The 20,843-nt window shown below is 45.9% G+C and overlaps 2 protein-coding genes and 1 pseudogene across 2 annotated transcripts; all 3 read right to left on the bottom strand.

Moving 5' to 3' along the window:
- Positions 1 to 2,372: 2,372 nt before the first annotated feature.
- LOC141041268 (uncharacterized) lies at positions 2,373 to 3,023 on the bottom strand. The gene has a single exon (XM_073507397.1). It carries the CDS (start codon positions 3,021 to 3,023, stop codon positions 2,373 to 2,375), a length of 651 nt encoding a protein of 216 aa, XP_073363498.1.
- Positions 3,024 to 7,552: 4,529 nt separating this feature from the next.
- On the bottom strand, positions 7,553 to 11,430 carry LOC109773567 (uncharacterized). Its single transcript, XM_020332259.4, has 3 exons — positions 9,886 to 11,430; positions 9,558 to 9,792; positions 7,553 to 8,110 (listed from the first exon to the last, which is right to left on the bottom strand). The coding sequence occupies exons 1-3, from the start codon at positions 11,347 to 11,349 to the stop codon at positions 7,806 to 7,808; spliced, it is 2,004 nt and encodes a 667-aa protein (XP_020187848.1). The 5' UTR covers positions 11,350 to 11,430; the 3' UTR covers positions 7,553 to 7,805.
- Positions 11,431 to 17,546: 6,116 nt separating this feature from the next.
- Positions 17,547 to 19,827, bottom strand: LOC109773577 (protein LYK5-like; annotated as a pseudogene).
- Between the last annotated feature and the right edge of the window lie 1,016 nt (positions 19,828 to 20,843).

Genomic DNA, 20,843 nt, shown 5'->3' with positions numbered 1-20,843 from the left:
GCTGGGCCTCCGGTTAATAGGTTAGTCCCAAAAATAATATAAAAGTGTATAATAAAGCCCATTAATGTCCAAAACAGAATATAATATAGCATGGAACAATCAAAAATTATAGATACGTTGGAGATGTATCATGTTCGTTGTACCCCTTTTTTTTAACCTGGAAGACTGCAGGGATTACACCCACTTTATTTTATTGAAGCTAGAAAAAGAATATACAAAAGGTTCCTCAAGGAAAGGAACAAAACAGAAAAGAAAGACTATACAAGCTAGGCTAAACTAAGCACTAGAAGCTAACAAAAGAAAGGAAAGAGTACATTTGAGAAACACCTCAAGGAGGCAGGATATCAATCCATTTGATCAAAGCGTCTGTGTGTCTGTTCTTGATCTTGTGTGCTAGGAGAGAGATGTCATGGATAAATCCATTCCTCCACTGCCTGAAAGTAGGTCTGATGTGCCTAAAGGCTCTGTCATTCCTGACTTTCCGAATATTCCACCATGTAAGGAAGACCACTTCTGAGAAGAAAGGTTTATTAAAATCCTTCCTGGCATGAAGCGCAATGTGCACCATGTCCTGACTATTCGACCAGTATATTTAAAGATAATTCCACACTCTCATGCTAAAGTTGCATTGAAAAAATAAATGGTTCCTGTCCTCAAGCACTCCCGTGGGGCAAAGTACACATTCAGGCCCATCATTAATTCTCCAATGCCTGCACTGAATCATATCCTTGGTGTTTACTCTGTCCATAATGACAAGCCAGGCAAACATTTTAATTGTCATTGTACAACAAGATTTCCAGACCATACTCAGAATAGGGTTGGTAGTCATTGGCTGATGGACAAAATCATAGTACTTCTTTGTTGTATACTCAGCTTTCTTCCCATGCCTCCAAGCCCAAGAGTCATTGCAATCAGAATCCAGGGAGATCCTAGTCAAAATGTCAGTAAGTCACCTGCTTGTAACACTTCCATAACAGAGGAATTCTTTTGTAGGCAGAAAGAAAATAGCCTGGGAAATCTGTCCTGGAGAGGGATGCATGAGTTATCAATCTCCCAGGAGTCAGACCAGAAAAGCAGAGAATCTCCTCTTCCAACTATAACCGAAGTAACAACCCTAAATTTATCCATTAATTTGCAGATATCTCTCCACCAAAAAGAGCCACACAAAGTAGTGTCATGAGGAACTCTCTGAAAATAATAAGAGTCCCAAATCAAATGAACCCAAGGTACATCTACTCTGTTATAAAATTTGTTGAGGAATTTCAGAAGCAAAGCCTCATTTTGTAGACCCAGATTGAGTATTTCAAGCCCACCCTTAAGCTTAGGCCTACAGACCAGAGGCCAGGCAGCCAAAGAATGCCCCTTCTCCTGACCATATTTTCTCCACAGACATTGCCTCTGAATTCTTTCCAGTTGCTTCAGGATTCCCTGTGGTATAGACAAACTGCAAAGGAAATATATGGGCAATGAATAGATAACAAAGTTTACCAACTGCAGCCTGCTACCTTGGGGCAGAAACCAGGAGCTAGCAGTTAACCTTCTTTCCATACAGTCAACTAGAGGTAGTAAATCAACAATTTTGGGCCTAGCTGTTCCCACTGGCAACCCTAAATATGTGAAAGGCATTACACCTAACTGACACCCAAATTGTGCAGCAAGGGCATTGGCAACATTGGCTTCCACATTAATTGGGTACATTGAGGATTTGTGAAAGTTGATCTGCAATCCAGTTGCCAAAGAGAAAGAGTTCAAAACTGTTTTAAGCACCTCCAAGTGAGCTGAATCAGCAGACACAAAAAGCAATGTATCATCTGCATACTGTACCACTGGATAGTCAGGGTCATGTGTTGCCAGAGGCAAAGAAAGAAGGCCATGATTCAGAAGATCATTAATCATAGTCTGCAACAGATCAACAGCAATCACAAACAACAATGGTGAGATAGGATCACCTTGCTTTACACTACACTTGCGCTTGAAATGCTTTCCAGGTACACCATTTAGTAAGATTGAGGAAGTTGCAGATGACAACAACTGCTGAATCCAGGAGATCCATTTGTTGTCAAACCCCTTTGCCACCATGATTTTTATAATTGCCTCATGCTGAATAGAATCAAATGCTTTTTCAAAATCGAGCTTGAGTAACATGATTGGCTTTTTTGACTGGTTGCACTGATGGATGTACTCAAAGGTCCAGGCAATCCAATCCTGAATTGTTCTTGACTTGATAAAACCATATTGATTCTTATGTACACATTTGGTGATTTCCTCCGGAAACCTGTTAGCAGCAAGCTTAGTGAGGAATTTCAACCCAACACTTGTCAAAGAAATTGGTCTAAAATCTCCAGTAGTCTCAGGGGATAACTTCTTAGGGATCAATGTAATGAAGGCATCATTGAGATTTTCAACTGAGCAGTTCCAGCATGGAACTCTTTCACCAGTGTAATGAAATCACTTGAAATGATCGGCCAACACTTCTTCGTAAAAAGGCCATTAAAGCCATCAGGTCCCGGTGCCTTGTCAATTGGCAAATCCCTAATAACATGTTCAATTTCTTTAACTTCAAAGGGCTTTGTGAGCACTTCCAGTCCCTGCACCCGAGAAATAAGAGAGAGAATGTCATTGCCCATCAGAATTGGCTTGACAGTTCCCATTCTGCTCTTAAAAATCTCCAGAAATTCCTTAGCCATCATTCCATGGTCTGAAGAAACTGTTTCATCAGACAGCTGCAAACTGGCAATTGAATTTTTTCTATATCTTTCAGTTGCCATGGCTTGGAAGAATTTTGAGTTTTCTTCACCAACTTTGATATATCTAATAGTGCATCTTTTCTTCCAGTATATAAACTGCAAGTGTAGAAGATGCTCATGATGCATCTTCACCAATTTCCTAAAATTGGATTCAGTTCTGAACAAGGACCTGAAATCTTCCAAATTATCTAACCAGAGGATCACCCAGTTGCACTTCTCAATCAGTGTTTTAATATGTGACAAACCCTTCTGCCATTTCTTAAGTGCAAACCTCATTGACTTTAATTTGTCCATTATAATTGCTGATATATGAGTTTTGTGAGAATGTTTTTGCCAAACCTCCTGAACACACTCCATAAAGCCAGGTTGGTGTACCCAATAATTTTCAAATCTGAAGATGTGAGCCTTTGGGATGGTGGTGCAGATTGAAACTACACAAGGAACATGACCTGAGGCAGTTTTAGCAAGCGGTGTGACTTGCGTATTGGGGTACTGACTAATCCAACTGACAGAGGTAAAAAATCAATCCAATTGTTCAAGGAGTGGGAAATCCTGCATGTTAGACCAGGTAAATCTTCTCCCCTTGAGGGGCAATTCCAACAGACCCAAATGACCTATGATCTCGTTGAAGATGAAGATATCATCGACATCACCACCAGGAAGATTTCGATTATCCAAAGATCTTATGAAATTAAAATCTCCCAACAGCATCCAATTCTGCTCAGGTTCTACTTTTAGATTGTAGAGCCAATTAACAAACTCATCTCTTAAAACACCCTGGCAAGGCCCATAAACATTCACCAGATACCATTGATCATCATTATGCACAGATTTAAAACTAATCACAATACCAAAGGGTTTAACTTCTATTAAAGTACCCGAGAAAAAATATGAACGCCACACAGTCAAAATTCCACCAGAAGCTCCTCTTGAAGGAGATTCGATGAACTGATGAAAACCCGCAAGACAAATGCTCTTAATTAAATTATGAGGACAATCCGAGAGCTTAGTTTCCTGCAAGCATACAACTGCACACTGACTTTCAGTCACTTTTTGTCTAACCGCACGCTGCCTTGTTTCAGAATTCAATCCACGGACATTCCAACACAGAACCTTCCAGTTACGCATTGACATTCGATTCATAAAGTAACATATAATAGCGTAGCAGAAACAGTATGACACCCAGTGCCATACAACCCAAGTCATAACATATCAAAAGTGCCAAGTCTCGACCAAACTGCATAAGTTCAGTAACGACATAAAAGAAAGCAAATTTAACAGGCTCGCTACACCTAGATAAAACTTTAAATAGTAACATTTAAGCACTATCGGAGGAGGAGTCGTCCTTGGGATTAGCCATAAGCTTCTCCCTAGAAAGCAGCTTGGGGTCAATTTCCAGCTCAGCTCCGATTGCTTGCAACACCAAGAGAGGTGTCTGTGGAGGAACATCTTCAGACTTGTCATTGCCAGTATCTTCAGACTTGTCATTGCCAGCAGCATCTTCAGAATTGGGCCGGGCCTTCTCTTCAATGGGCTTGGAACGAGGGCGCCTTTTAGCAGGCTGAAGTGAGAGTTGCTCAAAGATAACTGGTTTGAAACCATCCAGCTTTGCCGCGCTTCTCGTACACCTTCTCACCGAAGTGTCCACCAAGGGGGCAGATATCTTCTGTCTGCCTCGCTGATTCTTCTGCCGGTTCTTCGACTCCGCTGCAAAAACCACAGGTGAAGAAATCTCCTCCAGGCCACTGGACACCACAGCCTCAGACACTAAATCACTAGCTGCCATAGCTGCAGACACAGTCACTCCATCCATGGCATTTGCAGATAGGCCATTACTAGAACCAGATAACACATCATCTGATAAATCTCCAAACAAGGATCTGGCAACTGGGCGTGTAGTCACAACAGTTTTACTGTGAGGCAGAGTACTAGGCAACCTTGGCACCAACAAATACATCCTGTGAGAATCATCAAAAGCAATTGACCACTTGCGCTTGGAATAGGTGACTGTACCCAGGGGCTTAAAGAAGATAGACCTGGGCACATCTTTAACTGAAAAATCAGACATCAAGTTTTCAAAAGATCTCTTCCAAATCATCTCAGGTGGAAGAGGAGGTCCAGCCACAATCCTGGCCATCCCAATGAAGATCTGATGGTGCTGAATGACAGGTGGTTGATAAGGGACAATAGCCAAAGGATTTTCCATAGCTGCAGGTTGATCTTGAACCTGAAAGAGCTGTTCAGGCATAGGTTGATGCTACTGCTCAACAGACCCAGAGCCCTCTGGTTGATCAATGACAATGGAGATTTGATCCTGTTCTGGCATAGCGGGCTGCGGGGATGATTATTCTCCTCATCATTGTCCCCCCAGCGAGCATTTCCCCAGTCAACATCCACAACGTTATCAGGAGGCGGAGGTGGGGCAAGTGGTGCATCATTCCACCCCAACATTGGGTAGGGAGGAAGAACAAAAGGTATATTATCAGGTATTAATTGACCAGGCATTGGATGAGGATTACCATCCAATGGCATTGGATCCTCATCATTGGGCATTTGATCAGCAAAGTCTGCCCCAAGCACATAACACGCAGCCGTCCAAGAAACCTGAGCACCCCCCCCATTTAGCATAATCTCCAAAGACAACATCTCTTGGCACCAGAGGCGTATCAGGAAAGCTTGCCTCAACCAAAGTACGGACTAGGTACGGATCTTCACTATCCCAAGAGTGAAATTTCCCAAAAGTACCTACTGCTTGCGAAATATACTCCGTCGTGCGGTAATCTAGAGGAATCCCAACAAACATGAGCCAGCCCTTACGAAAACCATGATTCCCCTTGAAATTCTCTCCCTCGTCATGCTTCATGAATCTAACAAACCGATCATTGCCCAGAGCAAAAGGTGGATGTTGAATCAAAGTATATCTAACAGACGGATCCCGCACCTGGAATAAGCCAACCCCATGAAACCATGGCTGAGCAGAGCGGGCAAGGGTACCTCTGTTCTGAAGAAGCTGAACAATCTCCTCTCTCACGGGCCCGAGAGGCCCCTCCGGAGCAGGCATGACCTCAGCAACCATGTAATCTTCATGGCGACGAGGGGGACGAGCAGCAGGCGTGAAGAAGGTGCGTGGGAGACGCCGATACCCACCATCAATGATGTGGTGCCCCGCCGGCACAAGGCGATGCGGGTCAAGCTCGAAGTTCGCCTTGGCCGGTCGCAGCGGCGATGAACAGAGGGTTTCTTTGGAAGGGAGAAGAGGAGATTGGAGCAATGTGGGCGGCGGCGATGTGACAGGGCAAGCTATCCCAATAACTCCGGCTCCCTTCCCCTGATCAGCTGAAGATTCCGAAATACTCGTGTTTTGTTGCAGAGAGCTCTGCCTCCAAACCAATCCATGGGAGCGTGTGAAATCATTACACTCATGTCTAGAGTGACCCACACGAGAGCAAGCCGAGCAGACCGCTCGCATTCCACAAGAGACTGCCAGGTGGCCCCTCCGAGAGCAAATAGTACAAGTTAGAACCCGGTCCACCATGTCATCGACCATAGCATCAAACTGCCGAGCTGCCTCTTGTGAAGATGGAATTTCTAACGAGTCGACCATCGGGCTGGGGTTGAGCGATGAATCCAGCCCAAGAGAAGATGGGTTCCGTTATGATTGATGATGAATACTCATTTATTTTAGAACGGAGGGAGTAGATGGGATGTTTTCCGGCAAAAAATAAAATAAAATAGGCTTTGTCCTGTCACTGACACGGACCGCGGGCGTATAGATGAGTAAAATAGGTAATCTAATCACGGTTGTAGATGTTGTAAACCATTCCCTCGAATCCAGATTAATTGTCGTAGCTCTAATACAATATTGACCTCCAAAACCGGGCGAACTATGTGGTCTTTGTGCTGACATGTCACACTTTGGAGGTTTTGACTGACTTGTCACATCTTGGAGGGATGTTGACTAGACCGGTCATGATGCTTGTGAGCAGCAGCTACCATGGCGCGACTTGGTCCGCGGCAGCCTGCAGGGGCAGTGCGTCACAGATTCGGCTACCTCAACTCGAGCGGCCAGCTGGAATTTTACACAGCACACTGGAGTATGTACTAGTTCTCCTTTACTCCCTAGTTAAAATAGATTTACTCCCCCGATCATCATTTTTCTCATAAAAATCTTAGAATTGCACCGTGCAGCCTAATGTCGGATTTTAATTTAAACACACATGCACGGCCTGCAAAATTCAAGTTCGATACGAACAAAACGAAGAAAAATCGAGCTGAAAAGCAGCTAGGTCGATATCGAATCGAAATTGTGGTGGCCTGGTGGGACGATTGGCGGCTGGCTGGGCCTCCCGCTCACCACGGAGGGGCCCCGGCCACCAGGGCCAGGCCTCGGCAGGAACCAGCTGGTTGCCATGGCGGCCATGGTCGACAATGACGGCGGTGGAGCGGACATGGCGACGAGCCCAAGGACGGCGCTATCATGGCCACGGGATCCAAGAACAAGATCAAGCTACCTATCTTGGTCACGCGGCACAACATCATAACTCCACTGCCCACTTCTCCAGCGCAAGCAGCACGACGACTGCGCCCTCAGCGCTGCCGGCAACGTTGCCCTTTGGCGCCATCCCACGCTCTGCTGCTGCAGCGGGGCTATATCGTCGTACGGGTTAGGAAGCCAATTGGTCGGTGCCTTCCGCTGACGAAGGCACATGCCACGTCAACTGGATCAAACGTCAACATCCAAGTCAATACCAATACCACTTCTGTTTTTGAAGTTAATACCAATCAGAAACCACCTGAGGCCGTGATTTACCTTGTTTTAAAAATGTAATATTGCTGTGCAGTCAGAATACCTCCAACACATGCGAATGATCCAATACACAAACTAAACGGTACATTCACAAGACAGGTAGGAGGGGCTATGACTTCCGAAATATCTTAACTTAGGCTACAGCAAAGCAGAAAACTAACGGGTAGGACCTCAGACTTTGCAATATCTTGATTTGCCGTACAGCAAAGTTGGAAACTAACTGCCTGTTAGTAACGCTAGCCAAACCCACCTCACTCAGATTCACAACTATAATCATCACTGTCATCTTCCTCGTCACTGCGGTCATCAAAGTCGGTATAGATCCAGTCATCTACTCCCAAATGCCCCACACAATCTAATGCCGTGGACGAGGTCCTGATGATAGTGCAGTTGGAGTAGAACTGCAAAACGCCTGGACAGGGTTCATCTTCGTAGGGATCTATTCCACACACCATCTTCTGAAACTCCGAGTCGCGCCCTTTGAATGGGAATTCCTCCATAGCCGGGTGCACAATTTTAGTACCTTCATAATCACAGTACAGACAGCGGATTTCTTCTGAAGCACACAAACAAGACAGCAAGATTAGAACCCATCAAAGACTTTAGCATAACCTATCGGCAATAAAAACAAGTAATTGCAAAATGAAATTTCTGAGGAGTAACTCAGTTTCCCAACTATCTATGCATGCATAGATAGTGTTTATTTTTGTGGAACTCAGACACTTCTGCATAACTTTATACCCTAACCATTTCCTATTAATCACTAACTGCGAGAAATTGGCTGATCATGCAAACATCAAGGTGGGATTACCCCTGCTGATATCTGACTAAAAACAAGTCTGCAATGCATAGAAGTACTCAGTGATAGTGCAGTAGCTGACATAGGGCTCCCTGCTATATGGGGTTCAAAGATGGGGTTTTCAGCAAACTATCTTACCACTCCAACACAAGACGAGGCACCAAAAGGATTATCATGCCACGTCATAAATTGCTATCCTGTACTAGCTTAAATGGCTGATGACCGACTTGAATGAACTTTAAGAACCTAAAATGTGCAATTTCCTAACAACAGGCAACCATCATGCATTTTTTTTCTTAGAATGATTTACACAGCAATATATTGCAATTGAATCTACTTCAAATGAAGTATGCAACTCAAAACCTGAACTGATAAGCAACACAAAATGATGTTCGTAATCTTGAGTACTTAAATACTCATGCACAACGTTTGTTGGATCATCAGGTTGGTTGAGACAAAATGATGGAGTTAAGTCTACTACTTTAGTCTATCTATACCAGCAGTTTTCGACAAGTATTACTCACAAGTTTTGATGCTCACTGACAATGTGTACCAAGATGGGGCCAGAATATGTGTTTAAAAAAAACTGGTATGATCTATTATGATTATCTACCAGATAAATCGAATTCATAGCAGCATATGCATCTAAGCAAAAGTTAAACTTGGTTCAGCCTACTTATTAAGCTCTTAGATGACTTCTTCAGATTCGGTAGTTCATTATTACAAGGAAGAGACCTAGTAGACCTTTTTTTCCCTATGTCTCAGAAGCTTGCTGGATAGCAACTTCGAGCAAAAGTAATCATCAGTTTGTCGAACATCCGAGCTTTAGAATGTAGATCAGATGTGGATGACCAGGACTAATATAGTGGTGCTTACACTGCCAGTGGTAGCGTGAGAGGGAACATTATCGATGTACTGGTTTCAAATTTGAATACATTTACACTAAAAGAAGACCATTAGGACTTAAAAAAGAGAACCTAGAGGTGACCACAATACCAGAGAGTAGCGTGGGTTCATCCGAATGTTCAAACTGTACCAAACTGCAGGATGAGATATGTTCCAATTTACTTAAAAACATTTATATCTTGGCACTAGCAGTAGAGTATTAGGACTTCAAAAAGAGACCCTTAGAGGTGGTTTTACAGATGTCCAAATGTTACCATGTTATTTTAGTCTACTTGCTGTATGAAGAAATATAAGATACCTTGTCGTGCCTGTGGAAAGCTCACAGGACAACACAAAACCTTCCCGCCTCCATCCTCTGCCTCGTCGTTGCTAAGTTCAGCAAAGAAGAGTTCTGGATTTCCATCTCTTCGACTTGCCAGAAAATTAACATGGGTATGTTGGTATATGTAAACGGGTTTGTGACCATCCATACAGTACTCAGGGCCAGACACATTATGGTTGACGCCACAAATAACATGAAGATACAAGGGTTCCTGCAGGTGGGCAGAGGCAAGGAGCAAATCAATGACTGCAACATGTCAGGATGATAATTAGAAGTAAACACACAAATCTCAAGATGAACTTACTCTGTATGAGGCAAGCGCTGCTTTGACTTTCTTTGAGATTCTTGTATACTCGTGCATCCATTGGTCGATTTTATATTGAACACGACGGCAGAGCTTGGGCATGGCAACAGATTGACGCCGCAGCGAACTGCCAGGGGCGGGGAGTCCTTGAAACATCTTTCTGGTAATGTGGTCAAGATCAGCAGAGTCGAGTGGAGCATTAATCCTCGGACTTGAGAATGGATACTTGCATGAGGAAATAAACTCTGCTTGCGCGACAGGGTCAGGGTGCCAAGCAGCCACACCGGCAACCCTGAAGCTATTACAAATTTTGTTTTGATCGCCGAAGTCAACCAAAGGGTTCGAAAAGTTCATATCGCCCAGAGTGCAATCAGAAATAAGCAAGAAGCGCATGGCTTCATAGAGTTTCTTGCCGGAAGCGCAGAGGAAAGAAACAAGGCCATAGAAGGAGCGAGCCTCGATGCGTAACAGACTATTGGTACTGATCATGTCAAGCTTGAGTTTTTTGGTCGGTGGGGAGACGGAGTTATACCAGATTGTGTTGATAATGATGTTGGCGACAGGATCGAAGGGGCCATAGCAGTGGCCAGCCTTGAGCATGCTGTGGTGGTAGCAAGACCGGAGCTCACTCACCGGAAGCAGGGCAAGTGCCTTCAGGTAGAAGGCGTGGATGCGCTGGAGGAGCACAAACTTCATGGACTGGTAAGGTCGATAAGGCACGACGGAGGATGGCAACTGGGGGAGCTCGAATGCGCGCTTCCAAGCAAAATCAAGGGGTTGCATTGACATGCGAGGACGCTTGCGAGCATGGTGCCGTGGGTCGAATACAGAGGTGAAATTATTGATGTCATTCTGGATCGCGTGCACAGCTTCTTCCAGAGGGCGAATCGGCGACAGCCAGGTGCGGACGAGGTGGTGGGGATCCATGTGCTTGGAGGCCCGCGCCGCGCACATTAGGGCAGTGCGGACAACGGACCTGCTGGTATCAGAGTTGATATTGAAGAAAGAGAGACACCGGTCATGCACGATGAGGCGCATCGCGTAGACGAGGTCGGTGTCGGCGCGGAGCAGGTAGCGCACGGCCTCCCAGTCCGCGAGGTAGCGGAAGAAGGAGACGAGGAAGGCGACGAGGCCGGTCAGGGAGCGCTCGGCCATGTCCCGGCGCTCAAGAACACCCTGGGTTTCGTCGGCGCAGAGGTCGGAGGCGCTGAGGGTGTTGTAGATGATGTTGCTGGCCGGGTCGAGAAGGCCAAAGGAGAGGCCGGCGCCGACGAAGATCTCCTCTTTGAATGCCGTGGCCATGTCGAGTCGCTTCTGGACATGATCATACGAGTCGACGATCTTCTTGAGAAGCTCCGATCTCTCCCGACGTTGAACCTCGAGCCGCGGATCCCAGCTTGAGGGCTTATAGATGCGCTCGGTCGCCGCCGTCGGCGGCGGCGGCGGTTGATTTGGGAGAGGCATCTGGGAGGGGACTTACTTTCCCCGTTCTCTCCCCACAATATTCTCTTTTATCGCCTCCTTTTTGTTTTTCTTGAGAAGAGTCCGATACCTCCTCCTCCATAGCAGCTATGCACCTTTTATCGGTGAGGCCCAACGGCCCATATTTACCTGAAATAACCGGCCCATATTTATTACCTGATAATCGTTGCGGCGGACACGAAAGCCCGAGCTCGCTTACACCACCGATGCAGTAAATGGGCCAGGCCCAACCACGTAATTCTGCAGCAAACGCTTTGGGGGAGCAACTAGTTAACAAGCGCTCCTTCAGGAGCCTCGCAACGATCAGCGCCACTTGGCGCGCTCTCAGCCATTCGCCACGTGTCGCGCTCTGGACGCTCCCTCCAGATTTTGTTTTTTTTTATTTTTTCGCACGTGTTTTCGGCTTTTTAAACGGTTTTTTTTCGGGTTTTTCGACGTTTTGGTTTTCCCCCGGTCTTCCATAACTTTTCGACGTTTCGGCTTCCATAACGCGTTTTCTTCTTTTTTCTTTTGCGAAAAGTCACGGTTTTTCTTCCATGAGAGGCACGGTTGTGCTTTAGCGAGAGTCACGGCCGTGCCTTCTGGAAACAAAAAAACACGTTTTATGTTTTTTTTCTTTATTGAGAGTCACGGTTTTGCTTCCGCGAGAGGCACGGTTGCGCTTTCGCGAGAGTCACGGCCGTGCCTCTCGGAAAGGGAAAAACAAAACGCGTTTTCTATTTTGTTTTCTTTCGCGAGAGTCCCGGTTTTGCTTCCGCGAGAGGCACGGTTGTGCTTTCGCGAGAGTCACTGCCGTGCCTCTCGGAAAGGGAAAAAAATACGCGTTTTCTGTTTTTTTTTTCGCGAAAGTCACGGTTTTGCTTTCGCCAGAGGCACAGTTGTGCTTTCGCGAGAGTCACGGGCGTGCCTCTTTCGGAAAGGAAAAAAAGCGTTTTCTGTTTTTTTTTCCTTCCACGAGAGTCACGGTTTTGCTTCCCCGAGAAGCACGGTTGTGATTTCGCGAAAGGCACGGGCGTGCCTCTTTTGGAAAGGGAAAAAAACATGCTTCCAGTTTGGTTTTTTCATCCGTTTTTTTGGTCCGTTTTTTTTCATGAAAAAAAGTTCGTCAAAACCTATCAACATGGGATCTAGTTTTGAAGATCTCGACGCGAGGAATCCAATGGTGAAAACGGTTTGAGATTTGGACGCACGGTTTAAGAGATAAAACGTTTTGAATAAACGGATCTATGAAAAAAGGGAAAACTATCAGGTTGCGACAAGTGGCCCGCTGCATGTACGCCACTTGTCGTGACCTGGGAAGCTGGAGTGTTCTTTGCAACGAGTACTCCTTAATTAGTGATTTCGACGCTTTGGTCCATCTGTGAAGAAGAGCAGCCCCAACGGGCCACGCACGGTCCGGCGCGGATGGCAGCGCCAAGATTTATGTTGATGGTGGAGTCAACCGAGGACGGGTGCTGTTAGTGCAGTACCTGGTGTTGTTAGTGCAGTTTGCCGAGACTCGAGCGGCACGTTCCTTGGAGCATCGTCAGTGGTGTTTGAGGGGCTTACTCAGTCGGCAATCCTGGAGGCTATTGCCTATAATGAGGCTCTCTCCCTGGCTCTAGACTTGAACCTGTCCAAGTTAAAGATTGCCACGGACTGTTTGCAAGTAGTACGGAACATTCAAGAGGAGAATCCATGCAACTATGGAGTGATTGTCAAAGAGATCCTAGTGAAGAAGGAGCTATTCCAGGAAGCATCTATTAGTCATGAGTCTCGAGCTTGTAATTTAGAAGCACACAATCTTGTTAGGGCTTCTACTTCTCTTGAGAGTGGGCGCCATGTTTGGCTCACCTCCCCCCACCAATAGCTTGTATTCCCATAAACATTGCCTAAATAAAGCTATTTGGCGTTTAAAAACGCTTTATGTCCTCCCCTCCGGGCGCCCCTATTTCTCGCTTCTGCGAGAGCGAGAGGACTGCTCCCTGAAGGAGAGGGCGGATTGGGTCGGCCCAAGCGCGAGAGAGGCCACAACCTCATTTTCCTCTTTTATTTTAGGTTTCTGATTTAGTTTTTTGCTTTATTTTTGTCCTTTTGTTTATACTTTCAAATATTTTAAATATATATACTTACAAAAAAAGTCTACAAAAAAATTTGAAACATGTTGAACAAGTATTTGAAAAAATGTTGATGATGTATAGAAAAATGTTAATTAGGCATTCAAAATAAAAAATGTAGAACAAGTATTTAAAAATGTTGAACAAGTATTTGAAAGAATGTTGATCATGTATAAAAAATGTTAATTAAGCATTCAAAATAGAAAAATGTAGAACAAGTATTTGAAAATGTTGAACAAGTACTTGAAAATGTTGAACAAGTATTAAAAATGTTGATAACATATTGGAAAAATGTTCAATAAGTATTACAAAATGTTGAACAAGTATATGGAAAGGATGGAACAAAAAATTTGAAAATGTTGAATAAGTATAAAAAATGTGGAACAAAAAATTTGAAAATGTTGAATAAGTATTTTAAAATGCTGAACAAGTAGTTGAAAAATGTTGAAAAGGTATTTTAAAAAATGTTGATCATGTATAGAAAAGTGTTAATCAAGCATTCTAAATAAAAATGTAGAACAAGTATCTGAAAAATGTTTAACAAGTATTTGATTTTTTTAATAAGTATTAAAAATGTTGAAAACTTATTGGAAAAATGTTGAATAAGTACTACAAAATGTTGAACAAGTATATGGAAAATGTGGAACAAAAAATTTGAAAATATTGAATAAGTATGAAAAATGTGAAACAAAAAAAATTGAAAATGTTGAAAGAGTATTTGAGAATGTGTTGAATAAGTATTAAAAAATGTTAAATGAGTATTTGAAAAAAGTCGAACAAGTATTTGAAACATGTTGTATAAGTATTAAAATGTTGAACAAGCATTTGAATATGTTGAATAAGTGTTCGGACAATGTTGAACATGTATACAAAAAATGTTGATCATTTATTAAAAAATTACTTTTGGCATGTACGAAAATTTAGCGTGAAAATGAAAACAAACAAAAGAAAAACAAAAAATGGAGAAGAAAGTAAACAAACAAAAATGGAGAAATAACCCAGAGAAAACTGAATAAAATGAAGCAAAAAAAAAGAAAAGAGAAAAAACCAGAAAAACTGACAAACCGGGAAAAACTAGTGGAAAATCTCGCTTGTGTTAACTCAAGTAGCTCGCGCCTCATACTTCATCACAAATTTGTTGCTAGCTCGTTGGCTAGCACAACCGGCTACCGTCCTGGAGACCAGGAATCGAAACGCATCTTTAGGTCTTAATTATATAGTAAGTGGTTCACCCAAGGCTCTTTTTTCCACTAGCGCTCGCTAGCCTGCTCTCGTGGCGCGTTGACCCATGTCAACTCAAGGGCCGCGGAGGCTGCTCTATTTTACAAAAAAACTTATAAACATTGTTCTTCATAATCCCCACTACCTGGCTCTAGTTCTTCCCCAAATCCCTTCTCTCTCATTGTTCCAAATAAACTTGTATTGTTTCTCTTCTCTTCTTTTTCCTTTCCTCTCCCGAGTCGACGTGGCATGGGGTCAACGCACCACACACTTTTTTTGTCGCTTTTTAGAATTTTAGCGTTCCCGAGTGGGCCGGCCCAGTTTCGTACGCGTCGTGATTTTCCTTCAGCGAGCGCGAGCGATCGTCTCACTTAAAGCGAGAAATAGCTCTCGCTCCCCTCCGGCATGCCGGACCGGCCCATGAGCGGGCCGGGAAGCCCCTCCAGTATTTTCATTAGAGTAAAAAAATACATTGGAGGTCCTAAATATTTTGACGCAGTCACTTTATTCCTATATAATTCGAAACACATCTTTAGGTCTTAATTATATAGTAAGTGGTTCACCCGAGGCTCTTTTTTTCACTAGCGCTCGCTAGCCTGCTCGGGTGGCGCGTTGACCCAAGCCATGTCGACTCAGGGGCCGCGGAGGCTGCTCTATTTTACAAAAAAGAGTTATAAACATTGTTCTTCACAATCCCCACTACTTGGCTCTCATTTTTCCCCAAATCCCTTCTCTCTCATTGTTTCAAATGAACTTGTATTGTTTCTCTTCTCTTCTTTTTCCTCTCCTTTCCTGAGTCGACGTGGCATGGGGTCAACGCACCACACAAGCAGGTCAGCGAGCCCTAGTGGAAAAAAGGACCTCGGATAAACCACTTACTATAGAATTAGCACCTAAAGGTGCATTTTGAAAGATATAGGACTAAAGTGACACCGCGTCGGAACTTTTAGGACCTCCAGTGTATTCAATTCTTTTCATTAAGTTTTTTTCTTTTTTTTTACTTTTTCTTCTTTAAGATAATTGGGGATTTCAAAAGTACCAAATATAAAAAAATGTGAATTTTGGAAAACTATTCCTCAAATCATAAAATATTAGTGATTCTGAAAAAATATTCACGTATTGAAAAAATATTCGTGAAGTTGAACAAAAATTTTGCAAATTCAAAAAAATTCATGAGTTTTTTTTCAAAAATGTTCACAAAAAAGTGATCGTGAATGTCATGGAAATACAAAAATTCGATGGTCGAACTAAACAAAGCAGATAAAAATAAAAATATTTTTATAATATATTTTTTTGTTTTCCTAAATGCTACCCTAGATAGGATAATGGCGTACACAGAATTGCTCACAAGGCAGCTATTGAGAGCCCACCATTGCTTCTTGAAACAAACGACTAAGCGGCTAAACGCTAAACCTTTCCCAAGAGCAAGAAGAAAGGGTGCCACTATAAAAAAAACTACCTAGGAAAGTAGACTTCACTCATCCTCCTCCTCCTCTTCACTGTCCTCCTCCTCCTCACTGTCCTCCTCTTCCTCCTCGCCTGCGTTGTCCTCCTTCCCATCTGATTCCTCCTCCATTTTGTTATCCTCGTCCTTTGTAACCTTTCTCTTCTTCTTCTTCTGATTATTCTCCAAAAGTGGTTTTCGCTTATCGGGTGGGCTATCTTCAGGGGGGTGAACTCTGAACTGTTATAATTTCGTCGTCCATGTCCCTATCGGTGATATTGAAAACGACCGGACTACCTGAAATTAGAATATAAGTGAATTGCTAGTTTCAAAGTAAACTACATGATAATTTGTACTAGAAAAGGGAAGAGAATAAGATGAACACCATTTGAATTCCCCGAAGAAAAAGGTGATGCATCAGAGGATAAGTCATCCTCACTCATATCATCTACATATGGATACATATATAGTTAGTTGGATTTTATATTATTACTGCTATTAGTCAATTAATTTTTCTAACCAATTATTACAATAAAATTTATAACTTCAAAAAGGACATGTTATGTACCCACAACATTGTTTCCCGACTGAGTATCATTATCTCTATTATGAGCCATATGTAGAGAGAACAAAATTACAAATCAACTTTTCCGTCTAAGAACAATGTTGTACATATACATACACAAAAAGTATATTTATCTACCTAACATAGTAGCGGATGACGGCAAGTCGGCCACGACCGCGAGGGGGATGGGGGCCTGACCGAGGACCGGTAGGTGCGGGGTCGATGGCATGGTTGGGGGTGCGCTCCATGGCAGCGGCAGCCGTGAGAGGCGGGGTGAAACTTCATATGGCAGTTGGCCACACACGCACTGTGTTTTTTGATTTGGGCACGACAACGCGTGATCTAAATTTGGATCACCTTGGTCTTATTTTTTGTGCACCACAACTTTATATGTTTAGAGCATCTCCAACAGACACGCCAAATAAAGCGCGCGTTGAAAAAGATGCCTATATAGCCGCAATAAAAAACAGCTCTCCAGCAGAAGCTGTAAAATAAAGCACGCACAAAAACGAAGCTGTAAATTTAGCGCACGCGGGCTGCGGGCCTGCAAATTTGGGGCGCCGGCTTGTGCGTGCGGGCTGCTGCATGTGGGGCCGCCAGGTTGTGCGCCGTGTTTTTGTGCGTATGGTAAACCTCCTGCACGCAAAAACATTATTTCAGCGCTGCAAAACTTTTTTAGCGCGTGTCTGTTGGAGATGCTCTTAGGGCAGCTTTGGAGCTCTTTTTTGGGCTCAAATGATAAAAAAAGATCTTTTTGCACCAAGTGTCCTGTTTCAAGGCTGTTGTTGGAGATGCTCTAAGATTTTGTAGAAAGAGTACTAACGATCTTAGTAGTACTAACAAGAAAATGACATGATGATTGGAATTGAGTTTACTTCAGTGCCGAGGTTTATTTCTTATCGTGATAGCAATACAAGTCCATATAAGATATCTACGTCTTGGGAAAGTACACCGACGGTGACCCGCCGTGTTGGATGCGGCAGTACGTAGTAATCTTTTTTTTTTTGAGGGACAGTACGTAGTAATCTGGACCTATTGTTCGCGAGGAGTTCCGGTGCCCTCAGGGTCAGGGCACCGAGGGTCCCAATTTATTGTCCAATTGTACATCCCCGAGAGCGAAAGGAGCACCTCGGCCATGGACGGTCGCGTCCGGGGCTCCCGGGCCACGCACCTCAATGCCAACGCGAGCATGGCGAACACCACGTCCAACGGGTACCGCCCATGCAGCCGGCCGTCGACGAACGCCGTCACCTTGTCCAGCAGGTCGCCGGCGCCGCCGCCCAGGCCCAACCGTTCCGCTTCCTCCCAAAGCAATACCACCTTCCCGTTCTCGTCGTCGTCTTGTCTAGCCGCCTCCTTCCCGGACAAGAGCTGAAGCACGAGGACGCCGAACGCGAACACGTCGAGCTGGGAGCCGATCAGCCCGTGCTCGAGGTACTCGGGCGCCAGATAACCCTGCGTGCCGACCACGTGCCGGGTCATCCACAGGCCGCCGCGGTCGTCGTCCGCGGTGATCGCGAGCGCGAGGCCGAAGTTTGAGAGCTTGGCGCGGAAGCATGCGTCGAGGAGGATGTTGCTGCCCTTGAGATTCTTATGCACGTAGGGAGGGTCGGTGTAGTTGTGCAGGTAGTTGAGCCCGCCTGCCACGTCGAGCGCGACCTGCACACGCTGGCTCCACCCGAGCACGCGGCCCTCCTCCTCCTCTCCGCTGTGGAGCCAGTCGCTGAGCGCGCCGTTCTCGGCGAACTCGAACGCCATGTAGGTGTAGCCGCCGTGCATGCACAGGCCGGACATGCGGATGAGGCTCGAGTGGTTGACGCGCCCCAGGAGGGTCACCTCAGTGCCCACGTCGCCGGGCACTCGCTTCACGGCCACAGCGCTGCCGTTGATCACCGCGCGGTAGACCGACGAGTTTCCAATACACTGCTCCTCCGAGAAACCCGATGTCGCCCTCTCTAGATCCCCGTAGTCGTACACGGTCAGCGACCCCACTGCCTCGCGCACCACCATCGGCCACATCAAGGACGCCACCCTCGTCAAAGCTCCCTTCGCCGGCCCGTCTGACACAGCATGCTCCACTGCCGGTAGGGTGGCCTTGCTTCGGTCACCCACGGTCGCCGTGCCGCCGACACCAACGGCATAGCAAGAAGAGAGCAAGCACGGCACCCAAAGTAAGAACACTGCTGCATCCAGCAGCAACGCCGGCGGCGACCCGCCACCTAGGACCACTGCTTGCTTCAGCGGAACTCGCCGGCGGGACTGACACCACATCGGACGGTGCTGGTGACGGTGACGGTGTGGGTGGCTCCGGCAGGACCGCTATTTCAGAGGTGGGCTTATCCTTGAGCGGAACCAGCATGGTGGTGAACGGGTACACGGTGGTGTCGTCGGTGATGCTATTGGCGTGAAGCAGGGTCTGGTAGTCGGCGCGGAAGCGGTCGGTGACGGTGGACGCGTCGTCGTCCCAGTCGAGGAGGTAGGTCACGAGGTACTTGACTCCAGCCGAGGTCTGCGCGGGCGAAGGGCACGCGCAGCGGAGCGGCACGGTGAGGGCGATGCCGGGGTACAGATCGAGGCTATCATGCGCGGGGTTCTGCGCCATCATCGCCTGGCAGGTGGAGAGCCCCTGGTACACGTCGCTCGCGATGGAGAAGTAGGTCTCGTAGTCGAACTGGATGGCGTAGGCGGCGTCGTGCTGGTAGTGCCCCGCCGCCGTGCAGGCGCAGCGGACGGGGACCAGGAGCAGGCTGCCGTTCTGGACCGCGGAGGCGACAGGCACGGAGTTGGCGGCGGCGACGGCGGACGCGCTGGCGTTGAGGAGGTAGGCGACGGTGATCGGGGAGCCGTAGCCGGGCAGATCGGAGCGGAAGGCCAGGTAGGTGGTGCATGCCGATGCCGACGCCGAGGAGGAGTTGGCGTGGTTGCTCTTGCTCTTGCTGCAGGTGTAGCCGAGGACCGAGCTGCCGTTGTTGGCGTAGCAGTCGCTCTGCGCGTTGGCCTCGTACTCCTGCTGCGCAGACGCGAGCGGGAGCAGCGCGAGGAGGAACGAAATAAGGAGGTGGTGGATGGCAAGCGCAGCTGGGGCGCGGCCATGGAGACGAGGCATGGTTTGCTTACTTGGACTTGGAACAATTTGGTTCATCACGCGCGTGCAGGATGCTGGCGAAGAGTGGAGCCGGGAATTAATAACCAAGTGAAGAGTGGTCTTGTCAGGTGGGCCTGACTCAGGAGTAGACTAGTATACTAACGACCTCGACCGTTGACGTAGACGGAAAGCTGATATTTCCTGGTAAAATTTTGGTATTTTGAAGGCAAATTTAAATTAAGTACTACCCTACCAAGACTCCTCTTCCAAGCAGGCCGCGTAATTAATATCTTTTTTTGCGAAAGGTGTAATTAATATCTTTAGGGCCTCTTTTCTTTTTTTGAAAAACTTCTGGTCAATTAATCTTCAATTATGACAGTACAACGAACACCAGGAATAATAAAAATTACATCCAGATCCGTAGACCACGCAACGACGATTACAAGCACCGAAGCGAGCCGAAGGCGCGCCGCCGTCATCGCCCCCCCATCGCACACAAGATTACTCATCCAACAATTCTTCAACTACAGGCACTGGGTATTTTATTAGATGAATCCATCTTATTTCCTTATTTCTCTGTTTTGGTAGCAGGAGAAGTAGTTTGTTCAGCCCGGACTTCAAAGTAGTCTCCCCCATTGACCTTCTTCTTTAGATAGAATCCTCAATGAGTGGAAAAAGACTCCCAAACTTGCTCCACAGTACTATATATACCACACAGAGCCGCGCCCTTTTGATATGATAAGAAGTGGATTCGCCCTCGGAAACGCTCTGGTGTAATTGATTTTTCATAGAGAATTCTAATTATAGAGACACTAGTAGAAAAAGGGTCATCTGTCCCGGTTGGTAAGGGCCTTTTGTCCCGGTTGTTGAACCGGGACTAAAGGGTCGTTACTAATGCCCTAGCCCTTTAGTCCCGGTTCTTACACGAACCGGGACAGATGGGCCTCCACGTGGCCGGTGCGGCGAGCCCAGGCAGGAGGGCCTTTGGTCCCGGTTGGTGGCACTAACCGGGACCAATTGGCATCCACGCGTCAGCATTTCAGGGGCTGGATTTTTTTTGAAAGG

The sequence above is a fragment of the Aegilops tauschii genome, chromosome 2, assembly GCF_002575655.3.
Source record: "Aegilops tauschii subsp. strangulata cultivar AL8/78 chromosome 2, Aet v6.0, whole genome shotgun sequence".
Lineage (NCBI taxonomy): Eukaryota > Viridiplantae > Streptophyta > Magnoliopsida > Poales > Poaceae > Aegilops > Aegilops tauschii.
The sequence above is the reverse complement of the archived record's forward strand: the minus strand, read 5'-3'. Positions and strand labels throughout refer to the sequence as shown.